We start from the raw sequence: 21688 nt of genomic DNA on the forward strand, positions 1-21688 counted from the left end.
CCTTTCTTAATGATGTCCATTTTTTCTTGAAAAGTCCGTCTTGAAAATGGCTTTAACAGTATATCTGCAAGCAAATCCATTTCTTCTCCTCCTTCAACTATTGTGGGTTGACAAAACCGCTATTAAATCAACACAACAATATATTTGCTCATGCAGCTTGCTACAGATATGGTGTGCTAGCTCTGGCCAGTATGCTCTTATCACTAGTGGCTAGTGATACTATGATTGGATAGTCACTAGCCAATCATTGTTTACGAAAACTCTACCGTTTCCAGCGCCATCCAGCAGGCCTTGGGTTGCCAACTCCAAATCTGATTGTTTAAAGTAACAGTTTCATCAACACTTATTTTAGGCGAGAGGGCCTGCAGAACTGATTGTGATGGCGTCCAGGTAGATTTCTGACCCTGTTAACAAAGGATGGCTGAAATGTAATAGGTTAAATGCTAAATGTGAAACAAAACCACATCTGGAAGGCGAACAACAGGGAAAAAGCAATGAAAGGGAGCTGAAAGACAATTTGGAATTCTTTAATATGAATTCATGGACAAAATATAATTCACATTAGTCTGTGATTCAGATTTTTTTAGGCCAGTAGAGAATGCCTTGTAGGCCCTGACGACTCACCACTGAACAATACTTGTATATGTGCTTGTTCAATGAAATTTTGACAGTTGTGGTAAAAAATATATGCAAGCAGCATTAAAGTCCATTGAAGTTCCATTGAAGTGAATGGAAGAGAGCTCCACCTGTGGACACGATACACTTTGATATCGTTCAAATTAAAAGAAGCTGCTGTGGGAAACAATCCGTGTCCAGATGCTCCCACATACACAAATTGGGCAGACTTTGCCCACTGCTTGTGTCCAGCGAGTGACCGTGTGTCTGTGTGTGTGTGTGCGTGCGTTTCACGTTTCAGCACAAGGAGAGTGTGAGCTCTGTCATCCTTCTTGTGACACCTGCTTTGATGCACGCAGAAACGACTGCATTACCTGTCACAAAGGTCTGTCTACATCTTGTGTACATGTTCAGTACAGCAGCTTGACAGCAGCTCTTATCTATGTTTTTCCTTCCTGTTTCTTCATAACTTTGCTGCTGTTTTGTGAATTTCTCCACTGTGAGACTAATAAAGGACAATCTAATCTAAAGTAATTTAATCAAATTTTTGTGTGCATATTTTTTATTGGATGATTCAGGATTACCTCCATTTCTCACAAGTGCACGCGCACACACACACGCACACACACATATATACATTTTTATGCTTTCTGGGGACCACTTTTCGGAGATCACTTCTGGGGACCACCCTTTCTGAAACTTTTCTATATGTTTTCTTTATGGGGACCAGGATTTTTGTCACCATATGTCAAATGGTCCCCAGGACGGGACTGTGTAAACAGGTTTTTGTCCCCATAACCACATATAAACGAGAGCGCACACTCTCTCTCTCTCTCTCTCTCTCTCTCTCTCTCTCTCTCTCTCTCTCTCTCTCTCTCTCTCTCTCTCTCTCTCTCTCTCTCTCTCTCTCTCTCTCTCTCTCTCTCTCTCTCACACACACACACACATAGACGCATTTTTATGCTTTCTGGGGACCACTTTTCGGAGATCACTTCTGGGGACCACTCTTTCTGAAACGTTTTTTTTTATATGTTTTCTTTATGGGGACCAGGTTTTTTGTCCCCATACGTCAAATGGTCCCCAGGACGGGACTGTGTAAACAGGTTTTTGTCCCCATAACCACATATAAACGAGAGCGCACACACACTCTCTCTCTCTCTCTCTCTCTCTCTCTCTCTCTCTCTCTCTCTCTCTCTCTCTCTCTCTCTCTCTCTCTCTCTCTCTCTCTCCCTCTCTCTCTCTGTCTCTCTCTCTCACACACACACACACATAGATGCATTTTTATGCTTTCTGGGGACCACTTTTCGGAGATCACTTCTGGGGACCACTCTTTCTGAAACGTTTTTTTTATATGTTTTCTTTATGGGGACCAGGTTTTTTGTCCCCATACGTCAAATGGTCCCCAGGACGGGACTGTGTAAACAGGTTTTTGTCCTCATAACCACATATAAACGAGAGCACACACACTCTCACACTCTCACACACACACACACACACACACACACACACACACACACTACTAATGTGCGCATGTACATATAAAATTCTTTCAAATCAATGCTGAACTACACACTTCTGAAATGTTTTCTCTGTCATATGCAACTAAAATTGTTTTAAAATTTACAACTGAAAGCACTTTAGTTGCATGTGCGTGTATCAGTGTGTCGAAAAGAAAGCCCTTGTGCATGTTTAGCATGAACATGAATGTGTCCATCTAACAATTTAATGAATTAATTAATTTTTGTAGGAGCCTTCCTGACGTCCGATCAGACGTGCGTGACTCACTGCCCCGTGTCCACCTTTGTCAATGTCTCATCTGGACGCTGCGACGACTGCCTCGAGGGATGTGTAGCGTGTCATGGCACCGACGCGTGCCTGCGATGTCATGCTGGACTCTATCTGCAACAAGCGTCTTGCGTGGAACAATGTGATAGGTCAGTTGTCTTGCAGGTTATGTTTTTTTTTCTCATTGTGAGCCAAATTGGAAGTACGAGTGAGGTGGGGAGAAAAAAAGTCTTCAAGTGTTTTTTTTATTCTTAGTTCACATGTTTTTTTCATTAGATGTGATGCACCCAGCAGTGTTGTACTCTGTAACGACATTGTGATAGTGATAACATTTAGTCTTCACAGGGAAAATGCAAACATAAGCAGGGTTGTACCTAATGTATTGTCCTTCCTTGTTATCCTCTTCTCTGGTGTATATTGGCGGTTGGAACATTGTGGTTCATTGCTGGTACTGTCTTTGTGCTGCAAGGAAACCACAGTGATTTGCTGATGGCTCCATGTTATGCAGTGGAGTGGTGAAGTTGTGATGCGCACTCATACGACTGACTCCTCAAACAGCAAGGCAATAAATCAACAAACAAATACATTAATTAAGAAAGAAAGGAAAAAAGAAGAAAGGAAGGAAAGGGGGAAGGAAAACTGGAAAGAAGGAAAGGATGGAAGGAAGGAAGGAAGGAAGGAAGGAAGGAAGGAAGGAAGGAAGGAAGGAAGGAAGGAAGGAAGGAAGGAAGGAAGGAAGGAAGGAAGGAAAAAGAAGGAAGGAAGGAAGGAAGGAACAGGAAGGAAGGAAGGAAGGAAGGAAGGAAGGAAGGAAGGAAGGAAGGAAGGAAGGAAGGAAGGAAGGAAGGAAGGAAGGAAGGAAGGAAGGAAGGAAGGAAGGAAAGGGAACGGATATATTAGTGAGTTTTGATTTGTATCTTGAAAAAATATCACGGTCACACGAGGCAACAGTTTTTTCAAGTTGATTTAAAAAAAAATCTCATTTTTTAGTATAAAATCACAATAAAATGGTTCTGGTTGCTGGAAATGATTCATACCATTCTAGTTCATTTTATTCATTCATTTAAAAGAAAAATAAACAGAGTGGATTAATGCGTAAAAAAAAGGTAGCCACGGAACAAATATGTGTGCTTTCCATGTTTTCCTTTGCAGAGGTTTCCCCGTGGGCGGCACGTGCCGCCCGTGCCTTCCCGAGTGCGCATCCTGTCACGCCAACGCTTCCTTTTGTCTGAGCTGCGAGTCCGACCACTTCCTGTTGGAGCACAGGTGCGTGCGAGACTGTCCTCCAAGCTACTTCAGGAAAGACGCGCAGTGTATCCGCTGTCCTGCCGACTGCATCCGCTGCAACCAAGACGGACTTTGTCACAGTAAGTACACACGGGTATGTTTTTTGGGGATTTTCTTCAACTCTACACCTCATTCGCCGTAATTTGATTGATTGATTCATTGATTGGTTTGTTTATGTATGTTTGTGTCTTCTTCGCCAGACTGTGCAGATTACTTCTTCCTCCACGCCGACAAGTGTGTGGACAATTGTCCCATTGGCTTTTTCCCCAGCGAACAGCAGAACGAGTGCGTTCGATGCCACGCCGACTGCGCCTCGTGCGACGGGCCGGACCCCGACGACTGCATCACGTGCCGCAACCCCAAAGCGCGGCGCTACAATGGAGAATGTCTCCCCCAATGTCCCGGCAACACTTACTACGAGAGCGCTGATAGCGAGTGCAGAGGTAAAATTGAAATATCCGAACGCCGTTGTCCTCAATGGAGTTGCGAGGGGGCCCGGAGCGGTCTTCGGAGATCAACCTGCCATGCATGTTTTTGGAATGTGGATGGAAACAGGAATACCCGGAGAAAACCCATGCAGGCAGGGGTAGAACATGCAAACTCCACACAGGGAGGCCGAAGCAGGATTTGAACTCACGACCTCTGCACTGTGAAGTCGCCGTGCCAACCACTTGACTACCTGGCCGTGATTTGAAATACATGTATAAAAAAATATACAATTCAAATCTGTATAATTTTTACAATAATGAAACATTCAAAATGCAAATAGTGTATAGTGGAAAGAAAATACAATAAAGAAATAGCAAAAACGATATAAAATAGAATAAAACCACATCAATGTGTGAAGACTGATTAAACATGCAATGAGAAGTTAATTTAAAATGTAACAAAAAGGGCACAAATAAATTAAAATATGATGAAAAGTGGCAAAATACAACACACCGAGCAGGAAAATCCATGAGATGAATGAAAACTTGACATTTAAATGTCATTAATATTCCCTCAAGGCAATATTAACTCATTCACTGCCATTCCCAAATTTATTCTGGAATTGACGTGGAGCGCCATTCCAGCATTTGTTCCGGTTTTTCTTGCGGGGGGGGGTTGCCAATAAAGCTCCTTTCCGACCCCTGTCAATGTTTTTCCCTTCCATAAGGGGGCAGCATTTATAAACCAATATGTATGTCTTCGTCTTTTCCTTTCGGCTTTTCCCTTCAAGGGGTCGCCACAGCAAATCAGTATGTATGTATTGTATTGTATTGTATTGTATTGTATTGTATTGTATTGTATTGTATTGTATTTTGGACAGCCGCCCCAATTTCAAGCTCATATAACTCCAGACCCATATAACTCGTTTTTTTTTCTGAAAAAAGAAGACAGTCTAAGGCAGGGGTCGGGAACCTTTTTGACTAAGAGAGCCATAAAAGTAAAATATTTACAAATGTTTTTCAGCGAGAGCCACACGCACGCCCGCGCGCACATACAAACGCTCGCGTGCGCGCACACACACGCGCGCGCGCGGCTACTTTTCAACAAAATATCAGAATGTACAATTTAAAATAACTTTGTGATAGTACTCACCGTTAACATGGATGGTTTTCCGTTCCTCGTGTTTGGTAAAAATCCAGGAAAACGATCGGAATGAAATTCAATTTGCCGGTCCAAAGGCGAAGTTACTGCTAGCTAGCCTGCACACGGCTCATAAGCTTCCATACTTGCTATCTGCAATCTACTTCTCGCAGAAGTATGTCGATGCTAATGTTAACATGGGGCTTGTTAAAATGTCACTGACATTCGATGGTATTGTTTCATTGCAAATTAGAATCAGAACATTTTCTCTCCTCTTATGCTCCGGTGCGTTCAGGCTGAAGTGCACAAGTTGGGCTCATTTAAAGGGCCGTTTCCCTGTTTCAACATGACGGCCACTATCATCCAATCAACATGGCGCTTTCGGCCATTCTAGGTCAGTGTCATCCAATCAAAATTGCGCTTTCCGCCAACTGCAGCCCCAATGGGAAATGAACGACGAAAAAAACGACAATATGTATTATAATATGTAATATTTATCGGCGAGCCATATGCAATCATCAAAAGAGCCATATATGGCTCGCGAGCCATAGGTTCCCGACCCCTGGTCTAAGGTTTCTTACGCTGAATTGAATGTTCATTGTAGTCCTACAACTCAACATTCTGTGGGTCCTGGAATTTGAGTGAAAATGACAACAACCCTGGCACTGGAGTGGACACATATTTGCACGTCGTCTGGCAATGAATGAGTTAATCACAAGACCGCATTTTTAGTCATGAGGGCACATAGAACTAATTATTGCACATATATTATTTTAACTGGAGTTCTTCTTTAAGTAAATTTGTTCAGTAATACATCAGCTTACTAACTTAATTGGTTCCCAGAAAGTGTGTGTAAGGCGAAAAGTGTGTCTTCCAAACATTAATTTCCCATAGGAAACCATTAAAAATGAGAATAATTTGTTTCCAGGTCCCCATAACCCTTAATTTTCTACTAAATAAGCTACACAAAACATACCTTATTTTGGATTGGATTGGATTTGCCTTTATTAGTCTTGCAGTGGAGAATACAATATAATATAATATAATATAATATAATATAATATAATATAATATAATATAATATAATATAATATAATAAATGTGCTATTGTATTGTAATTTAAGACATAAACTGTACCGTATGAGGACGGCCCGGTAGTTCAGTGGTTAGCACACCGGCTTCACAGTGCAGAGGTCGCCGGTTCGCGTACCGGTCCGGCCTCCCTGTGTGGAGTTTGCATGTTCTCCCCGGGTCCGCGTGGGTTTTCTCCGGGTCCTCCGGCTTCCTCCCACACTCCAAAAACATGCATGGCAGGCAGATTGACCAATCCAAATTGTCCCTAGGTGTGAGTGTGAGAGTGACTGTTGTACGTCTTTGTGTGCCTTGCGATTGGCTGGCAACCAATTCAGGGTGTCCCCCGCCTCGTGCCCGAAGACAGCTGAGATAGGCTCCAGCAACCCCCGCGACCCTAATGAGGAATAAGCGCTACGGAAAATGGATGGAACTGTACTGCATAATGGTCATTTTATTTAGCTTTGTGATGGTCATTGATGGAGTTGCCTCTTGATGATATTCGAGTGAAGTTGCCGCGCTTTCTCGCTGATAGTATCCTCACTAACACGGTCACCTGCGAGCTGCTTTTCGTTAATCCAAATCAACAGAACTTTTTCAATCTCTTCTATTGCCTGAGACCGTTGCTTAGACAACACAGAAACAGCAATGGTACTGGGACGATAGTCACACAAACGCACACCTCGTTCGTGTTTCTCGATGATCTCCTTCTTCTGCTCGACTGTAATTTTGTTTTGTGTCCTCTTCGGCTGAACACTAGCCTGTGATAGGGTCTTTTTCGTTCCCAAAAAAGCAAAAGTATCCACTCGATAGCAAACCATATATGCCACGTAAGGACTCAGAGAACGGGTGTGTGGAAAAGTGGTCCGACAGCCACGGTGGCGCTGTTCGGACGTGTGGTTTGGTGTTCTTCCTCTGAAAACTAGTCCGCCAGCCATTGTGGTGCTTCGTGTGTTTCCCGAAAACTAGTTCGTCTGCCAAGATTATATTCTCATGAATGTAATGTTTGTAAGATGAAAAGTTCGTGAGCTAAAGCGTTCGTAAACCGAGGTATCACTGTATTTAAATTACATTTTGGGAATTGGTTTGTGGTATTTATTAACATATAATTTTTAAATTTTGGATTACAAAAACAAATTGCTTTGCGATGGTGACTGCGATTGTATTTTAATGGTGGTCTTTACTTGGAGAGCTTTGAATCTTTTTTACAAGTTTGAGAAGCACTGATCATGTTTGAATGTTTGAAATTTTTGAGAATGTTGGTCACGTGCATCCAGATTGCGATCGCACCTGTCTGACTTGTTCGGGCAACGAGCCATCGGCATGCCTCAGCTGCGGGTCAACGCACCGCCTGGATGCCAGCGGCCACTGCGTGTGGTACAGCCAATGCTCTCCGCACACGTACAAGGACGGCGGCGGGCTGTGCCGTCCGTGTCATGCCACCTGCCGAAGCTGCTCCAAAGGCCCCGGCCCGAATGGCTGCCTTAGCTGCGACCCGCCGCGCTTCCTGCTCAGTGAGTGCTACTCACACACGCTCCTTTCAACGCAAGACTCTTTTCATCAACGTTTTCCTTTTTTTTTTGGGCAGATGCCACATGCGTGCAGGAGTGTCCTGCCGGTTACTATGGCGACGACAAGGAAGAGCGCACCTGTGAGCGTTGCCACACGAGCTGCGCCTCATGCGCCGGACGCCACAGCGTGCAGTGCTTCGCCTGTAGAACGGGTTTCTTCAGGCAGGGCAGGAGCTGCGTACAAACCTGTTTTGAGAGGTCAGTAGTGCAATGTTCCTTCCCCAATTTCTCCCTTTGTCACATTTTTCAAATCGTATTTTTTTTCCTGTGTGGTCGTGAACTTTTCAACACATTATTTTTTTACAGCTGTAAATATTCAATACGTTCCATTTTAAGATAGATTTTAATGCATGTGGGCCAGGTAATGTGGTTAGACCTTTGACCCCACAGTGCAGAGGTGCCATGTTCGATCACCGTTCCGGCCTCCCTGTGTGGGTCTTCTCCGGGTACTCCCACATTCCAAAAACATGCATGGCAACATGCACCTGAATGTGAGAGTAAATAATTGTTTGTCTCTGTATATTGATTGACAACCGGTTCAGGGTGTCCCTTGCTTGCTCCCCAAATGTGATTGGGATAGGCTCCAGCACACCCTGCGACCTTTGTGAGGATAAGTAAATTGGGAAATAGATGGATGGATGGATGGACGGACGGACAGACGGATGGATGAGTGAGATGGGGTTGGTGGGAATGGATGGAAGGATAGACGGATGGATGATGGATGGATGGATGGATGGACACATGTACGGATGGATGAACCGACGGATGGATGGACGGACGGACGGATCGATGGATGGACCGAGGGACAGACGGACAGATGGATGGATGGACGAATTGATGGATGGACGGACAGATGGACAAATGGATGGATGGATGGATGGATGGATGGATGGATGGATGGATGGACACATGTACGGATGGATGAACCGACGGATGGATGGACGGACAGATCGATGGATAGACCAATGGACAGACGGACAGATGGATGGATGGACGAATTGATGGATGGACGGACAGATGGACAAATGGATGGATGGATGGATGGATGGCGGATGCACAGATTGATTGATGGATGGACGGACAGATGGATGGATGAATGGGTGGACAGACAGACGGATGGGAGGATAGATGGATAAACGGACTGATGAATGGACAGACCTACAGACGGACAGGTGGATGGATGGATGCATGGAGGGACAGATGGATGGATGGATGGACAGACAGACGGATGGATGGACGGACCTACGGACGGACAGGTGGATGGATAGATGGATGAATGGACAGACGGATGGATTGATGGACAGACCTATGGACGAACAGGTGGATGGATGGATGGATGGATGGATGGATATAGTCCACGCACATACACTATATTTCATATTTGATGAACATTATTTTGTCAGATTCATTTGGGACTTGCCTGAAACTTCTTATTGACTCACTCCCACCTCTGCTCTCATGTCTCTATTTCTAGTCATTTTGGCAATAGCAGCAGCCTGACGTGCGAGCGCTGTGACCCTGCCTGCAGTCGCTGTCGGGGGCCCGCCGACACCGACTGCCTGAGTTGTCGCAACGGCTTTGTCTACGCCAAACACCAGAATCGCTGCATGAAAAAATGCCCGCCGGGATACTATCATCACAGCTGGACCCACACCTGTCTTAAGTGCCACCCCACGTGCAAGACCTGCACAGGTTTGGGAATCGCTCTTTGTCACGCTGATTCAGGTTACTAGCGTCGTTGCTGGGAAATTATTGCCCTCATAAATTAAGCGTTATAGCAGTCATTCAGTGTCATTAAAAAGAGCCATAAATGTATTTGTTTTTTGTGAATGGATCATAAATCAATGACCACAATGTATGCACGCATGTCCGTTTGTATGTATGGATCATAACATAAGTCTGCATTTTACAATACGATACAATACATATTGATTTACATAGTGCTTTAACAACAGCTGAAGCTGCGACAATTAATTTAAATGAAATATACTGTATCTGAATGTAACTAATAGACAATTGTGTACGTCCAGGCGCCGGCGCCATGTCCTGTGAGTCATGTTACCATGGATACAGTCTGATTGGCTCCAGCATCTGTGATTCCCGGTGTATGATTGGCTTCTACTTAGCCTCCCAGGTCTTGATCTTCTTCAAATAAGGTGACCTCCGTCAACGTCAGAACACTAACTTTTTCTTCGATTTGGTTCCAGGAGCAGTCGTTGGAGAGCAACACGCTGGACTGCCGGCGGTGCGACCCGTCCTGCCTGGGTTGTCGCGGCGGGGGAGCTTGGAACTGCACCGAGTGCCCTGCCTCGCAGATCCTCAGTGACGACGGGCGCTGCCTGAGCTGCTGCCACGATCGGACGTCGCCCGCCAACCGGCCGGTGGGCTGGCAGTGCTGCGACTGTGCCGCCTCATTAAGTAAGATGAGCAGACACATTATTAGGAACGCCGCAGTGGAACAATTGGAGCAAAAGGAAGGAAATAAGCCAATGTTGCATCTACAAATGTTGTCCCCTTTTTCATCATTTTATCTGAAACTGTTATTTCCTAAATGAAAAGTTGCAAAAAATATATATTATTAATTATATATTATTAATATATAAAAAAATATTTTTAAATAAAAAAGAATGCATTTTTACATTAATTCATGGGGAAATGTATAGTTTTGTGTCAGGGCGGGAAATTGTAAGTGGAATAGTAATGTGACGTCTAAATTGATTCAGAAAAAAAAACAGAAAATATGATTATACTACGTATTATATTATATTATATTATATTATATTATATTATATTATATATATTCTTATTGTTATTATTATTCTTGTTTTTATGCTTTTCTTATTCATATTATTATTACTGTTGTTATTATTAGTAATATTATTAATGTATATTATATTGTATTATATTTGATTATATATATATATATATTCTTGTTATTATTATCATTATGATTATTATTATTGTACGGATATTATGTATATTAGATTAGATTAGATCATTTGAAAAGAAATAAAATATTATACAATAATTATGTCAAGTACAGAACCAAAAATATTGTTTTTAAAAGGGACACAAAAGTATGGAAATACAAAAAAAAACATAAGTATTTTAAAAATGACACATTTTTATGGACACATATGTTAAAAATAGCCTTTTGTATTCTTCTTTTGCTGTTGCATTGACACGGTTCATGTTTGATGGTTGGATGTTGGATGAGAACAAAATCACTGTGACGAGCTTCCACGTGAAAATAAATGCAATTACAGTCTTGTTATATCGATATTCTCGGGAGTCTGAAAAAATATCGATATAACCGGACTATCGATATATCCGATCCTGCGGGCATGTAATTTTCTCCTTGAGTTCATAGAAATAGTATCGTAATAAGCAGTACTAATATTAAGCAGATTCTTTACTTACAGACAGTGTATTGTAGGTGTTCAAATAGGTGACATGTTTCGGCGACTACTTCCGCCTTCGTCAGAGTGTCACGTATGTTGTTGTGACGCGCCATTTTCAGCTGGTGTTGCTATGAGGGCGTGACCTACTTGTCAGATCTGACAGCCAAGCCACGCCCCCCGCTGTCCTCTCGTCCCTCCAGGATACTGCCCCAGGTAGTAGAGAGCATGTAAGCTCCCTCATCCCTGTTGATGGTCCTTGGTCCTCGCTTCCGGATTTCAATAGCCTCCCTGATCCAGCGCTGATGTTTGTTGTCTTCGGTGCGGATGACTCTGGCCTTCTCTCAGTCCATGATGTGATTTTCTCTTTTGCAGTGGTCTGTGATGGCTGATTTATGCTGTTCCTGTTGTGCTTGTTCTTTTATTGCTCTTGATTGTATTGTTGCTGTCTCCTTCTCACACTCCTTCTTTTCTTGTATTAAAACTCCTTCCTATCTCCCCGATGTATGATTTATTGCATGACTTGCATGGGATTTCATATATTGAGTTGCATTTATTTTGCCCTTTGGGTGTACAAAGAGCTGTCGGAGAGTTGTGTGTGTGGTTTGACCGGTGTGTTTATGTTGTGTTTCCTCAGTGCTCTTCGTATGCGTTCTGTGATCCCTCTCTTGTACGGCAATGTTACCATTGCTCTGTGTTCTTGTTTGTTGTGTTGTTTTTGTTTTTGACCTGCTCTGCCCCTTTAATTATTGCCCACTGAGGATATTGGCATTTTGTAGTGCGTGTTGTATGTTTTTCCTCCTGTGTTCTGTCCTCCGGGTCCGTGATCATTGTGGTGCGCTCATGTAATGTTCTGACAACTGACAACTTATGAATAGTGGGGTGTTCAGATGTCCAAAGGAGATATTGGTCAGTATGTGTGGGTTTTCTGTGTACTTTTATTTTAATGTCCCCGTTGTCTGTGTGGTGTATGTTCAAGTCCAAGAAGGCGATGGATTGGTTTATTTCCTCTTCATGGGTGAACTTGATACTGCATGTGGTGTCTATGGAGTTGAGGTGTTCCGTAAGCTGTTGTGTATGTCCTGTTTTGATTTTCTCCAGAATGTCGTCCACATACCGTTTCCATAGTGTTGGTTTGTATATTTCCGGGGCTGTTGAAAGCGCTGAGAGTGGGCCCCCCATGGCGAACCCTTCTTTTTGCCTGTATATGGCGTTTCTGAATTGGAAATATGTGGATGTGGCAATGAACTGAAGTAGCTGGGTTATGTCTTGTGCTGTTAGATTTGTAAAGAATCTGCTTAATATTAGATATCAAGTAGACAGGATGAACTTAGTACAACGAATAAGCAGTACTATCGATATAACCGATATCGATATAACGAGACTTTACTGTATGTGCATTTGTGAAGCGTGAAGTGCTCATATGTGCAGTAATGGGCGACTATACTACTGTAAGTGTTCCTGAGTAAACTTGTGATTTCCAACTTGTTCTTCCAGTGGAGTGCATCCTGGATGTCAATTTTGTGCTGAAAGATGCTGCCGACTTGGAGCGAGAACGCAGAGGCGGGGCCAAACTGACAACCACTATTTTCGTCCTTCTGATCCTGTCAGTCGGCGTTGGGGTGTTTGTATTCCTCAACGCACGTTCCAAGGCACGGGCCACGGCCACCACCATCAAGGTCAAAACCAAAGGCGGCGACTACCAGAAACTGGACAACAACGAAGTGGTAGAGGTGAGACAGCAAGCCGTCACCTCCTCCTTCGGGGAGTACAGCGACAGAATCGTCAAGGCGGAGGATGATGACGACGATGAGGATGACATCGTATACATGGGACAAGATGGCACTGTCTACAGGAAGTTCAAGTACGGCTATTTGGGTGAGCAGGAGGATGACATTGAGCTGGAGTATGACGATGAAAGCTACACCTACACCTGAATACGTCCAAGTCAGTTGATATAGCACACCGGTCACTTTGTGTGGTCAAAAGAAAACAGTTTATGTTCAAAAGGTTATTTGATGAAAAAAAAAGGACAGTCTTAACTCATTCACTGCCATTCACAAATTTATTCGGTAACAAAAATATGACGTAGAGCGCCATTCCCGAATTTGTTCGGGTTTTGTTTTTTTCATGCTTGGATGCTGATAAAACGCTGGCCATGGCCTCTGGCAATATTTTTTTCTTTTCTACAAGGGGGCAGCATTACCCTTTTTTCCACGTTAGCGCTTTGTTCCAACTTCAACTGTTGTTAAAGCGCTATATAAACCAACATGTATGTATTGCATTGCCTCTTGGACAGCCGCCCTCATTTCAAGCTCATATAACTCCAGACCCATATCATTTAGGAATTACCTCCTTTTTTCTGATGGAAGAAGAGAGGCGAAGGTTTCTAACGCTGGATTGAATGTTTATGTAGTCCTAAAACTCAATATTCTGTGGGTCCTGGAATTCAAGTGACTGACAAAAACCCTGGCGCTGCAATGGACAGACACATTTTTGCACATCTGGCAGTGAATGAGTTAAGCAAATGAAATTTTATGTAAAAAAAAAAAAGTAACAAAAACAAATCCGAAAATTTGCAGACAAAAACTCATAACTCTACTTCATAATGTTAAAGAGAATTCAAGTTATATGTCAAGTCACAATTTGCCATGAAAAAGTTATGTGACCCAATGTTTTTGGTCATGGGGTCTAAAATTTTACCTACAATTTGTTTTTGGGTGGTGAAAATAATTTTAGGTGAAACATTACTCTTATGTTTTAACATTCAAACATTTTTTATGAGTGGAAAAACAAGGTACCGTAATTTGAAGTGGATAAACTTGAGTACCATTTATACACTCCAAAATATTTATAATACGAAAGAAAAACCCACAACTTATAGGAAACAAAAATAACCAGTCCTCACAGTGGACGGTTAGCAGTTCAGGGTGTCCCCCACCTACTGCCCTAAGACAGCTGCTGGGATAGGCTAAAAACACACACATGCACACACACTTGAAATGTTATTTCACTCCCACCCTAAAAATACTCTAACTCAAATAATATTATTGTTGTAAAATCTTTGAAGATTTATTGGATGATATGAAAAAAATGGACGATCGTCACAGTTTCTCGTTGCGCATTAAATTGTGGTCAGAGTAAGCTTCTACGCGTTGTCCATAAATTCTGGGTCCATGGAAATAAAAACATCTTAAAAACAATTAACAAATGCATTGTTGAGAAATACTGTATTTTCAACATGATTTTCCAATTTGTGATTTGATGCGTTTTGCAAAATCCAGGTGACTCATAATGCGTCTCGTGGTTTCAAATCTGTCCTCAAGTACACATCTCAGCAAAACAAGTCAAGTAACCATGAAAACTCCATTGTACCCAGACTTTGTGGACGCTCCAGTTTTCTTTTTTTTTTAAATACAAGTTTGAAGAACAGGACAGTGAGAGAATAAAAATCTGAACATTTCAATGGCCCGGACAGAATGATTCACATTCTATGCACTAATCATTTACACAAATACAGTAAAGTCTCGTTATAGCGATATCGGTTATATCGATAATACTGCTTATTACGATACTTTTTCTATGAACGCAAGGAGAAAATTTACATGCCGCAGGATCGGATATATCGATAATCCACTTATATCGATATTTTTTCAGACTCCCGAGAATATCGATATAACGAGACTTTACTGTAAATATATATATATATATTATTCTATAAATTAACACCAAACAGGATATAGACAAAAATGAACTGAGAACAAATAGGAGGGAAAAGTGTGTCCCTGCCGAGTGAGTGGACTTTGCGCTTCCGTCAATGTTTCATAGTTATGTGCAAAGAAAAGTTCAAGCTACAGGCCAAACTCGACAATTGTACTTCAATTTGTTATGTAACAGAGACCTTAGTAAGAGCTGTGTTGTAACATTTTCCCCCAAATACTGAAATACAAAACAGGGAAAAGTATTTTTTTAAGTTAAATTGCAAATAGATTTTACATGAGAAAGTTGTACAGTGATACATTGGCTTATGAACTTAAGTGGTTCCCAGAAAGTGTGTAAGGCGAAAAGTGTGTATTCCAAACATTAATTTCCCATAGGAAACCATTAAAATGAGAATAATCCGTTCCCAGGTCTACATAAAACATAATTTTCTACTAAATAAGCCTTAAAACTACATTTTATGTATAATAAAGGTGCTATGGTATTGCAATTAAAGAAATCAACTGTACTGTGTAATAAAGTCATTTTATTGACCATTGTGATGGTCATTGATGGCTTGATGGAATGGATAGGTTTTTGCATAAAGTGTCTCAAGGAGCTCTGGGTTGTACATTTTGAAAGTTGTGATATTGCAACAGATGCAGGCAGACACACTAGAAACTTCCTTAATAGCTGATTTCCTTGCTTGTCTACTCTTCAAATTGTACAGGCTCGTTAGCGAACGACATATCACTCATTGTGGTGCTCCGTGTGTTTCCCGAAAAATAGTTTGTATGACAAGATTATATTCTCGCGAATTTAACATTCGTAAGGCAAAACGTTCGTTAGCTAAAGCTTTCGTAAACTGAGGTATCACTGTATTTAAAAAAAGAAACAAATGAGAATACAAAAATGAAATATTAAATATTTTTTTAAATGACAAACAAGTTGTGGAACAAAATCTGAACTTTAGGTCAAAATTTGGCATGATAAAAAAACATTAATTTCAATTGACAAACATCTTTTGTGAAAAAAAAATCATAATTTTGCTACAAGATAGTTTTGATGTGGGGAAACGTGTACTTTTGTGTTAGTGTTACAATTTTGTACACAAAAGGGAAAAAATACTTTTCGTTGAGATGTCTACATCAAAATACTAATTTCTCTAACATATTGTCACACAAAAAGGGGAAAAAATACTAATAAAGGCCAATCCAAATCCAAATAACAGTTTTGAATCCGTAGGAGAAAAAATTGCTGGAGTTTTAGAAGATTATGTTTGTATGTGATTATGAGAACACATTGTTTTTTTTTAAATACAAATAAATGTAGAATATTGCAAAATAAATAAATCAAATGTGATCATTTGGTTATAAATACGTATTATGAAGATATTACAATCTGATTTTTTTTTTTGGAATGTCACTGTGTGTGTGACAAGTGGGCACGGAGCAAAAGCATAAATCCTAAAACGGTTACCAAGACCACCATTCGAGTATCTAAGAGATTATTTGACAAATGAGGGAACCAAAATGTCAGGGTTAGCCTGTAGTGATTCGATCTTTTCTTTGTCCAAGGTCATTCTGCATAGCGTCACTTGACAAACATACACGTCTCTACACTGGCTAACTTAATGTGTTTTTGCGTGCGTAGATGTACACGTGTGTGTACACCCAAAGACTGAAAACAAGACAGACAGTCCAAAACAATTCAAAGTAATGATGAGGTTTCACCCTGGCGTCACCATGGCAACAGGCCGGCCGGCCACGCGCATCACCGGGCTTCAGTGGCCGTTGATGAAAGTCTTTGAGGAGGAGCAAGAGGACGAGGCGGCTGAAACGGATGTGGAATGGCTGGTGAAGAAGTTGTCCTCCCTCAGCTTGACGTGTTCGGGCCTCTCCAGCTGTAGCTGGGCCTCCGAGATGTCCCCGTTGATGGCGGCGATCAGGGCCTCTGGATGGACACCACGGTGCACATTAGGATGGACAAACGGGTACACACACACGTTTAGATCTACAGGTAACATCCGACTTACGACCTGCTCGACTTACAACCACCCGTACTTACGACCACGCCCTCCAGACCCTATTTTTAACATTTTAAGAGGGGGAGTTTGTGAGCCTCCGAGTCTCTATTCAACATTTTGAATGGATTGTGACCTACGACCTTTTGACTGACGACCGTTTGGTCGTAAGTCGGATGTTATCTGTACTTACAAGTAGACACCATTTCAAATTGAAATTTAAAGCGTCGTGGTCAAATTCAACACGCAGCCTGTGTTGACACAAGCAAATAAGTTTCAGTTGGATTGAATTTCCACTTCTTACTCACAAAACAGGTTTTATCTTCTTAATTTTAAACTGCATAACAGAACCACGGGGGCAATTGTGCTTTTTTGCGCCTTTAATGGGCAGCATTTTCACAGCCCCGCTTTGTTCAGCGAAAATGTCGGTGCTGTTGGACAGTCTGCGGCTGGATGGATGCATGCATGGCTTGAGGAGCCCACGATGAGAAGAAGCGTCTTGACTTGGAATTGAAGCGGATTTACGTGGGACAGGAGATGAGACAATATCTTTCGTCAATGAATGCTACAGCTTTGTGTTTGCTTTCAACATTTAGCTTGCAGCAGACGTGCGCATTTCACCATGACGTCCCTTTATCCACTGGTGAAAAGGATGCTTTGATCCTCTCCTCTTTCATCTCAAACTGCTTTATATAACAAAGAGGGTGCAGAAAGTGCTGAAGATTGAATGACGGTCTTTGGTTTGTTTTTTTTACTTCAAGATGTCGCCGCGAGAGTGGCTGCCTTTACAGCAGCTCCTATTTTTTTTCTACTTTCCTTTCCTTTTTCATCACTTTGCTGCTGTTAAATGTTAAAGTCTCTACTGCAAGACTAATAAAGGCTAATCCAATCCAACCACTGGGCAAAAAACAAGGTGGCAGTAATGCGCAAAAGTCAAGACAAGGTGGGGGGTGTGAGCGCTCATTGGCTTTACCGAGTGATTCATAGCTTCTCTCCGGGCGGATGTATCCCACCATGACGACACTGAGGGTCTCGCCATAGAAGTCCTCTTTGAACTTGTGGATCACATGAGTCTCCTGGAACAACAGAAGCACACATGCGTTAATGACGGCGTGGTACTCAAAAGAACCCGCTTTACTACCACCACCACCGTGCTAATCGGGCATCTTAGCTCCAGGCTATGCGCTACGTTACATTTCATTTCATTCCAGCTCACATCAATGTTCTCTTTTAGTTCTTTTTTTTTTCTTGCTGGCCATCAATGGCTGCTCTTTCTGCCTGCATGCATGCAAGTCTCCACACATCATCGATTTCATAAGCTTATGCTATGCATAAGCTATGCATAAGCTTATCGTTGCATCATATGTCACCATTCCCTTGTGCGAGTTAACTTCCTCTCGTATTTGTATGTTATTCGGCGCAGCACTCTCCTAATTGTGCCTCTGACGCACAAAATCACTGCTCGATTTTCAATGGCATTAACAGTACATCACAACTTGGATGTTAATATGGTTAATAAACTAAACTGTAAAAAAAATTACACCATTATTTTGGAATAACATTTGCCATAGTTTTAAATAGAAGTCATGCTTCCTAGTGAAACATTATCATTTTTACATGACAAATTGAATTTCATGCTAAATCTGCCATTTAGGATTTTTTTTTAAACAAGGCATTTATTTTATGACAAGAATTTTTGTGTTTTTTTCAGTGAAAAAAGTCTTTATTCTACAAAAGTTAATGTCTTGCATATTTTAGGACAAAATATTTCACACTTTTTTATGTGAAATTTTTGTCTCATGAGCACTAACTAGAAAAGGACACACATTTTGAACGTTGCCATTTTGGGAAGAAAGGTAATTTTTACAAAATGACTCAAATTTACACAAGCACACACAGCCAATCACACTTTTTGATTATTAGTATCAACACCTTAAAACATCATTTGGAAGATTCCTCGTTCCCAGTATCATGAGTTGCCATTAATTTGGTACCAACCATGGACTTCTTTGTGTTCTTGTAATACGGGTTCCAGCCAATACTCATCACCATCTTGTGCACATTGCCGTTACCTACGCAGGCCCAACCGTAGTAGATGCCCGTGCTGATATCAGCAGGCAGGTGCTCCACCACACAGTCAGGGAAGTTGGCTAAAATTGACATTGAGAAAATCTGATGAGAAACACAAGCCTGTAAATAGAACTCAACAACTTTTCTAAGTATGACATTAGCAACATGGGAGAGGAATGCTAAAAATAAATACAGTGATACCTCTGCATACGAACGCTTCAGCTCACGAACATTAAATTCGCAAGCATATAGTCTATAGTCTCGGCTGACGAACGAACGAATCAAACCACACAGCGCCACAGTGGCTGGCGGACTAGTTTTCGGCGGATGAACACCAAACCACACGGTCGAACAGGTGGCTGGCGGACCATTTTCGGCACCACCTTTGAGTGCAGATCTGGTTTGTTATCGAGTGGAGTACTTTTGCTATTATGGGACTGAAAAAGATCCTACCACAGGCTTGTGTTAAGCCGAAGAGGACACAAAAGAAAATTACGGTCGAGCAGAAGAAGGAGATCATCAAAAAACACGTGTGCGTTTGTGTGACTTAGCATCCCAGTACCAGTACGCTAAGTCGACCATTGCTACGTGTGGCTAAGTATGTTTCTGTGTTGTCTAAGCAAGGGTCTCAGGCAATAGAAGAGGTTGAAAAACCTCTGTTGATTTGGATTAACATAAAGCAGCTAGCAGGGGACAGTGCGAGTGAGGGTATTATCGCAGAGAAAGCACGGCAACTTAACTCGGATATCATCAAGAGGCAACTACGTCAACGACCATCATCAAGGTAAATAAAATTTCATTATACAATATATATAACTTGCTGGGTCTGCTGTAAACATAACTTGCTTGTTTTTTTTTTCTTGTTAAATCATTGTTGATAATTATTGCGAGAAATAGTTACTCTGTTCAGTGTACTCTCGTAGAGCAGCAGACTGAAGTACGGACCCACAACCTGTGCCTTTGACTGGTTGTGTTTATTGATAAGTATATTTCATTACTGATAACGTGTCATTCAAAATAATTTGATCAGCTGCCATATTTAAGTATTGATCAAACTGACGGCCCTTAGAGGAAATTAGTATCCAATAGGTAGCTGTCAATATCATCAAGGCTGTTGACCGCTGTCATTGAAGACGCAAGTTTTCGGCTGTTAAACCATAAGAGACCAAACAAAAATAACGAGACACAAAGCCATTAAACGATAAAGGGACATACCAGTCGGTATCCCCAGTTCTTTGCTGCCTCTTCCGCAGCCCTGAACGACCTCTCCTCGGCAGAAATACGGCAAGCTCTTCATTCCCTCCGGGGGATTTGATAAAGAGCCGGAGTGAACGGGTGACCTCGAGCCAGGAACAAGTCCAGAAGTCCCGACACGGTTAAAAAACAGCCGAGATGAGGGATCGCGTTGAAGTCCACTGAAAAGTACTTCGTTGTCTCCAAAGGAAGAGAACAGCGACAAGTATTTGGTCAAAGCCGAATGATACAAGTTCACCTGCTACGCGAGCTAGGGTAGTTAGCATTAACACGTAAGCAAATAAAAATAATTAAAACAGTGAATAAAAACAAATAAAGAATTATTCAACAGTGGGTTTGGTTCCGGTTCAACAGTTCCCTGAGTTAAGACGGTTTCGCTGTTGGTGTTGATTGCTCGACAAGGTCCAATGTGAAGATGAGCCCGAATACTCCACTGAGCATTTAGCTCAGAACCCCGGAACATGTTCTCGTCGGAGGTTGGTCCGTTTTTTTGCACGTCCTACGTGTTGACGTCATCAACCCGTGACTGCGGAAGGAGCCACATGGTGCATTATATCATGTCAGAAAAATAATCATTCTTTATCACCGTCAGTAATATCGAATGGAGGAACAACGACGAACTAAGTTCCCGGTTCAAGTTTTAAGCCTTCGCCGATAGTGCCTGACATGCGTGCGGGCAGAATGGGACAGGTTCCCAGTCACTGACAGTGTGAATGCAGGTGTTTCGGTTTATTTTTCTTTGAGTGCCCTGTGACTGGAGTTCAGATCAGAGGTTATTCCACCCAAAGTCAGCTGACACAGGCTCCAGCAATTCCTGCGACATTCTTCTGGATAACATTTATGAAAATGGATGGATGTTTTAGTCCTTGATATTACGAAATCCATGTTTAAAGACAATACAAAAATAGGCAGATGCCTTTGTCCAGTATTCGGCGTATTAACGCCATCTAGTGGTGGTGCCAAAACACAGTCCTCTGTTTCCCTTATTATACCCCTTCGCTTTGCAATGCAAATAAAAATCGATTTTACTGAACCTCCACAAAGCTTATGATATGCCGTTGACAATGACTGTTCTGCGGTTTCATTAGTTTCACGATTATTACATTTTTTTCGATCTAACATACACCACTAAATCTAAAATCCGTTGAACACAGTTCAAATATGACCTGCAACTGCTTCGGTGGAGGTCAAGTGTAGCATGCACTGCTTTCAACATTGTATTTATTTATGTAGTGTATTTTGTATCACTTGAGACATATCATTTGAAGCATAGTAATGTCTTCAAATGGGGTCAACCTTGACTTGAACAGGTTATAAATGTTAAATATAAATAATGTCATTTCTTC

General features: G+C 41.8%; 2 protein-coding genes across 5 annotated transcripts in view; one reads left to right on the plus strand and one right to left on the minus strand.

The window, feature by feature from the left end:
- The window catches only part of LOC148899148 (proprotein convertase subtilisin/kexin type 5-like), a 99910-nt gene extending 83598 nt beyond the window's left edge, over nucleotides 1-16312 (plus strand). For 2 of the 4 annotated variants that reach the window (XM_088994206.1, XM_088994205.1), the window contains 10 exons: nucleotides 917-1000; nucleotides 2363-2549; nucleotides 3553-3767; nucleotides 3888-4130; nucleotides 7605-7841; nucleotides 7916-8096; nucleotides 9373-9590; nucleotides 9929-10032; nucleotides 10106-10316; nucleotides 12794-16312. In XM_088994206.1, coding sequence (XP_088850332.1) covers nucleotides 917-1000; nucleotides 2363-2549; nucleotides 3553-3767; nucleotides 3888-4130; nucleotides 7605-7841; nucleotides 7916-8096; nucleotides 9373-9590; nucleotides 9929-10032; nucleotides 10106-10316; nucleotides 12794-13233 — 2120 coding nt within the window. In that variant the 3' untranslated portion in view covers nucleotides 13234-16312. The remainder of the gene's footprint in view (nucleotides 1-916; nucleotides 1001-2362; nucleotides 2550-3552; nucleotides 3768-3887; nucleotides 4131-7604; nucleotides 7842-7915; nucleotides 8097-9372; nucleotides 9591-9928; nucleotides 10033-10105; nucleotides 10317-12793) is intronic. The other 2 variants (XM_088994209.1, XM_088994207.1) reach the window with 2 other exon arrangements.
- On the minus strand, nucleotides 14342-20806 carry rfk (riboflavin kinase). Its single transcript, XM_088994211.1, has 4 exons — nucleotides 20304-20806; nucleotides 19017-19168; nucleotides 17992-18094; nucleotides 14342-16948 (listed from the first exon to the last, which is right to left on the minus strand). The coding sequence occupies exons 1-4, from the start codon at nucleotides 20383-20385 to the stop codon at nucleotides 16779-16781; spliced, it is 507 nt and encodes a 168-aa protein (XP_088850337.1). The 5' UTR covers nucleotides 20386-20806; the 3' UTR covers nucleotides 14342-16778.
- Nucleotides 20807-21688: the final 882 nt, after the last annotated feature.

The sequence above is a fragment of the Hippocampus bargibanti genome, linkage group LG04 (assembly GCF_051943395.1).
Source record: "Hippocampus bargibanti isolate YZ-2025 linkage group LG04, ASM5194339v1, whole genome shotgun sequence".
Lineage (NCBI taxonomy): Eukaryota > Metazoa > Chordata > Actinopteri > Syngnathiformes > Syngnathidae > Hippocampus > Hippocampus bargibanti.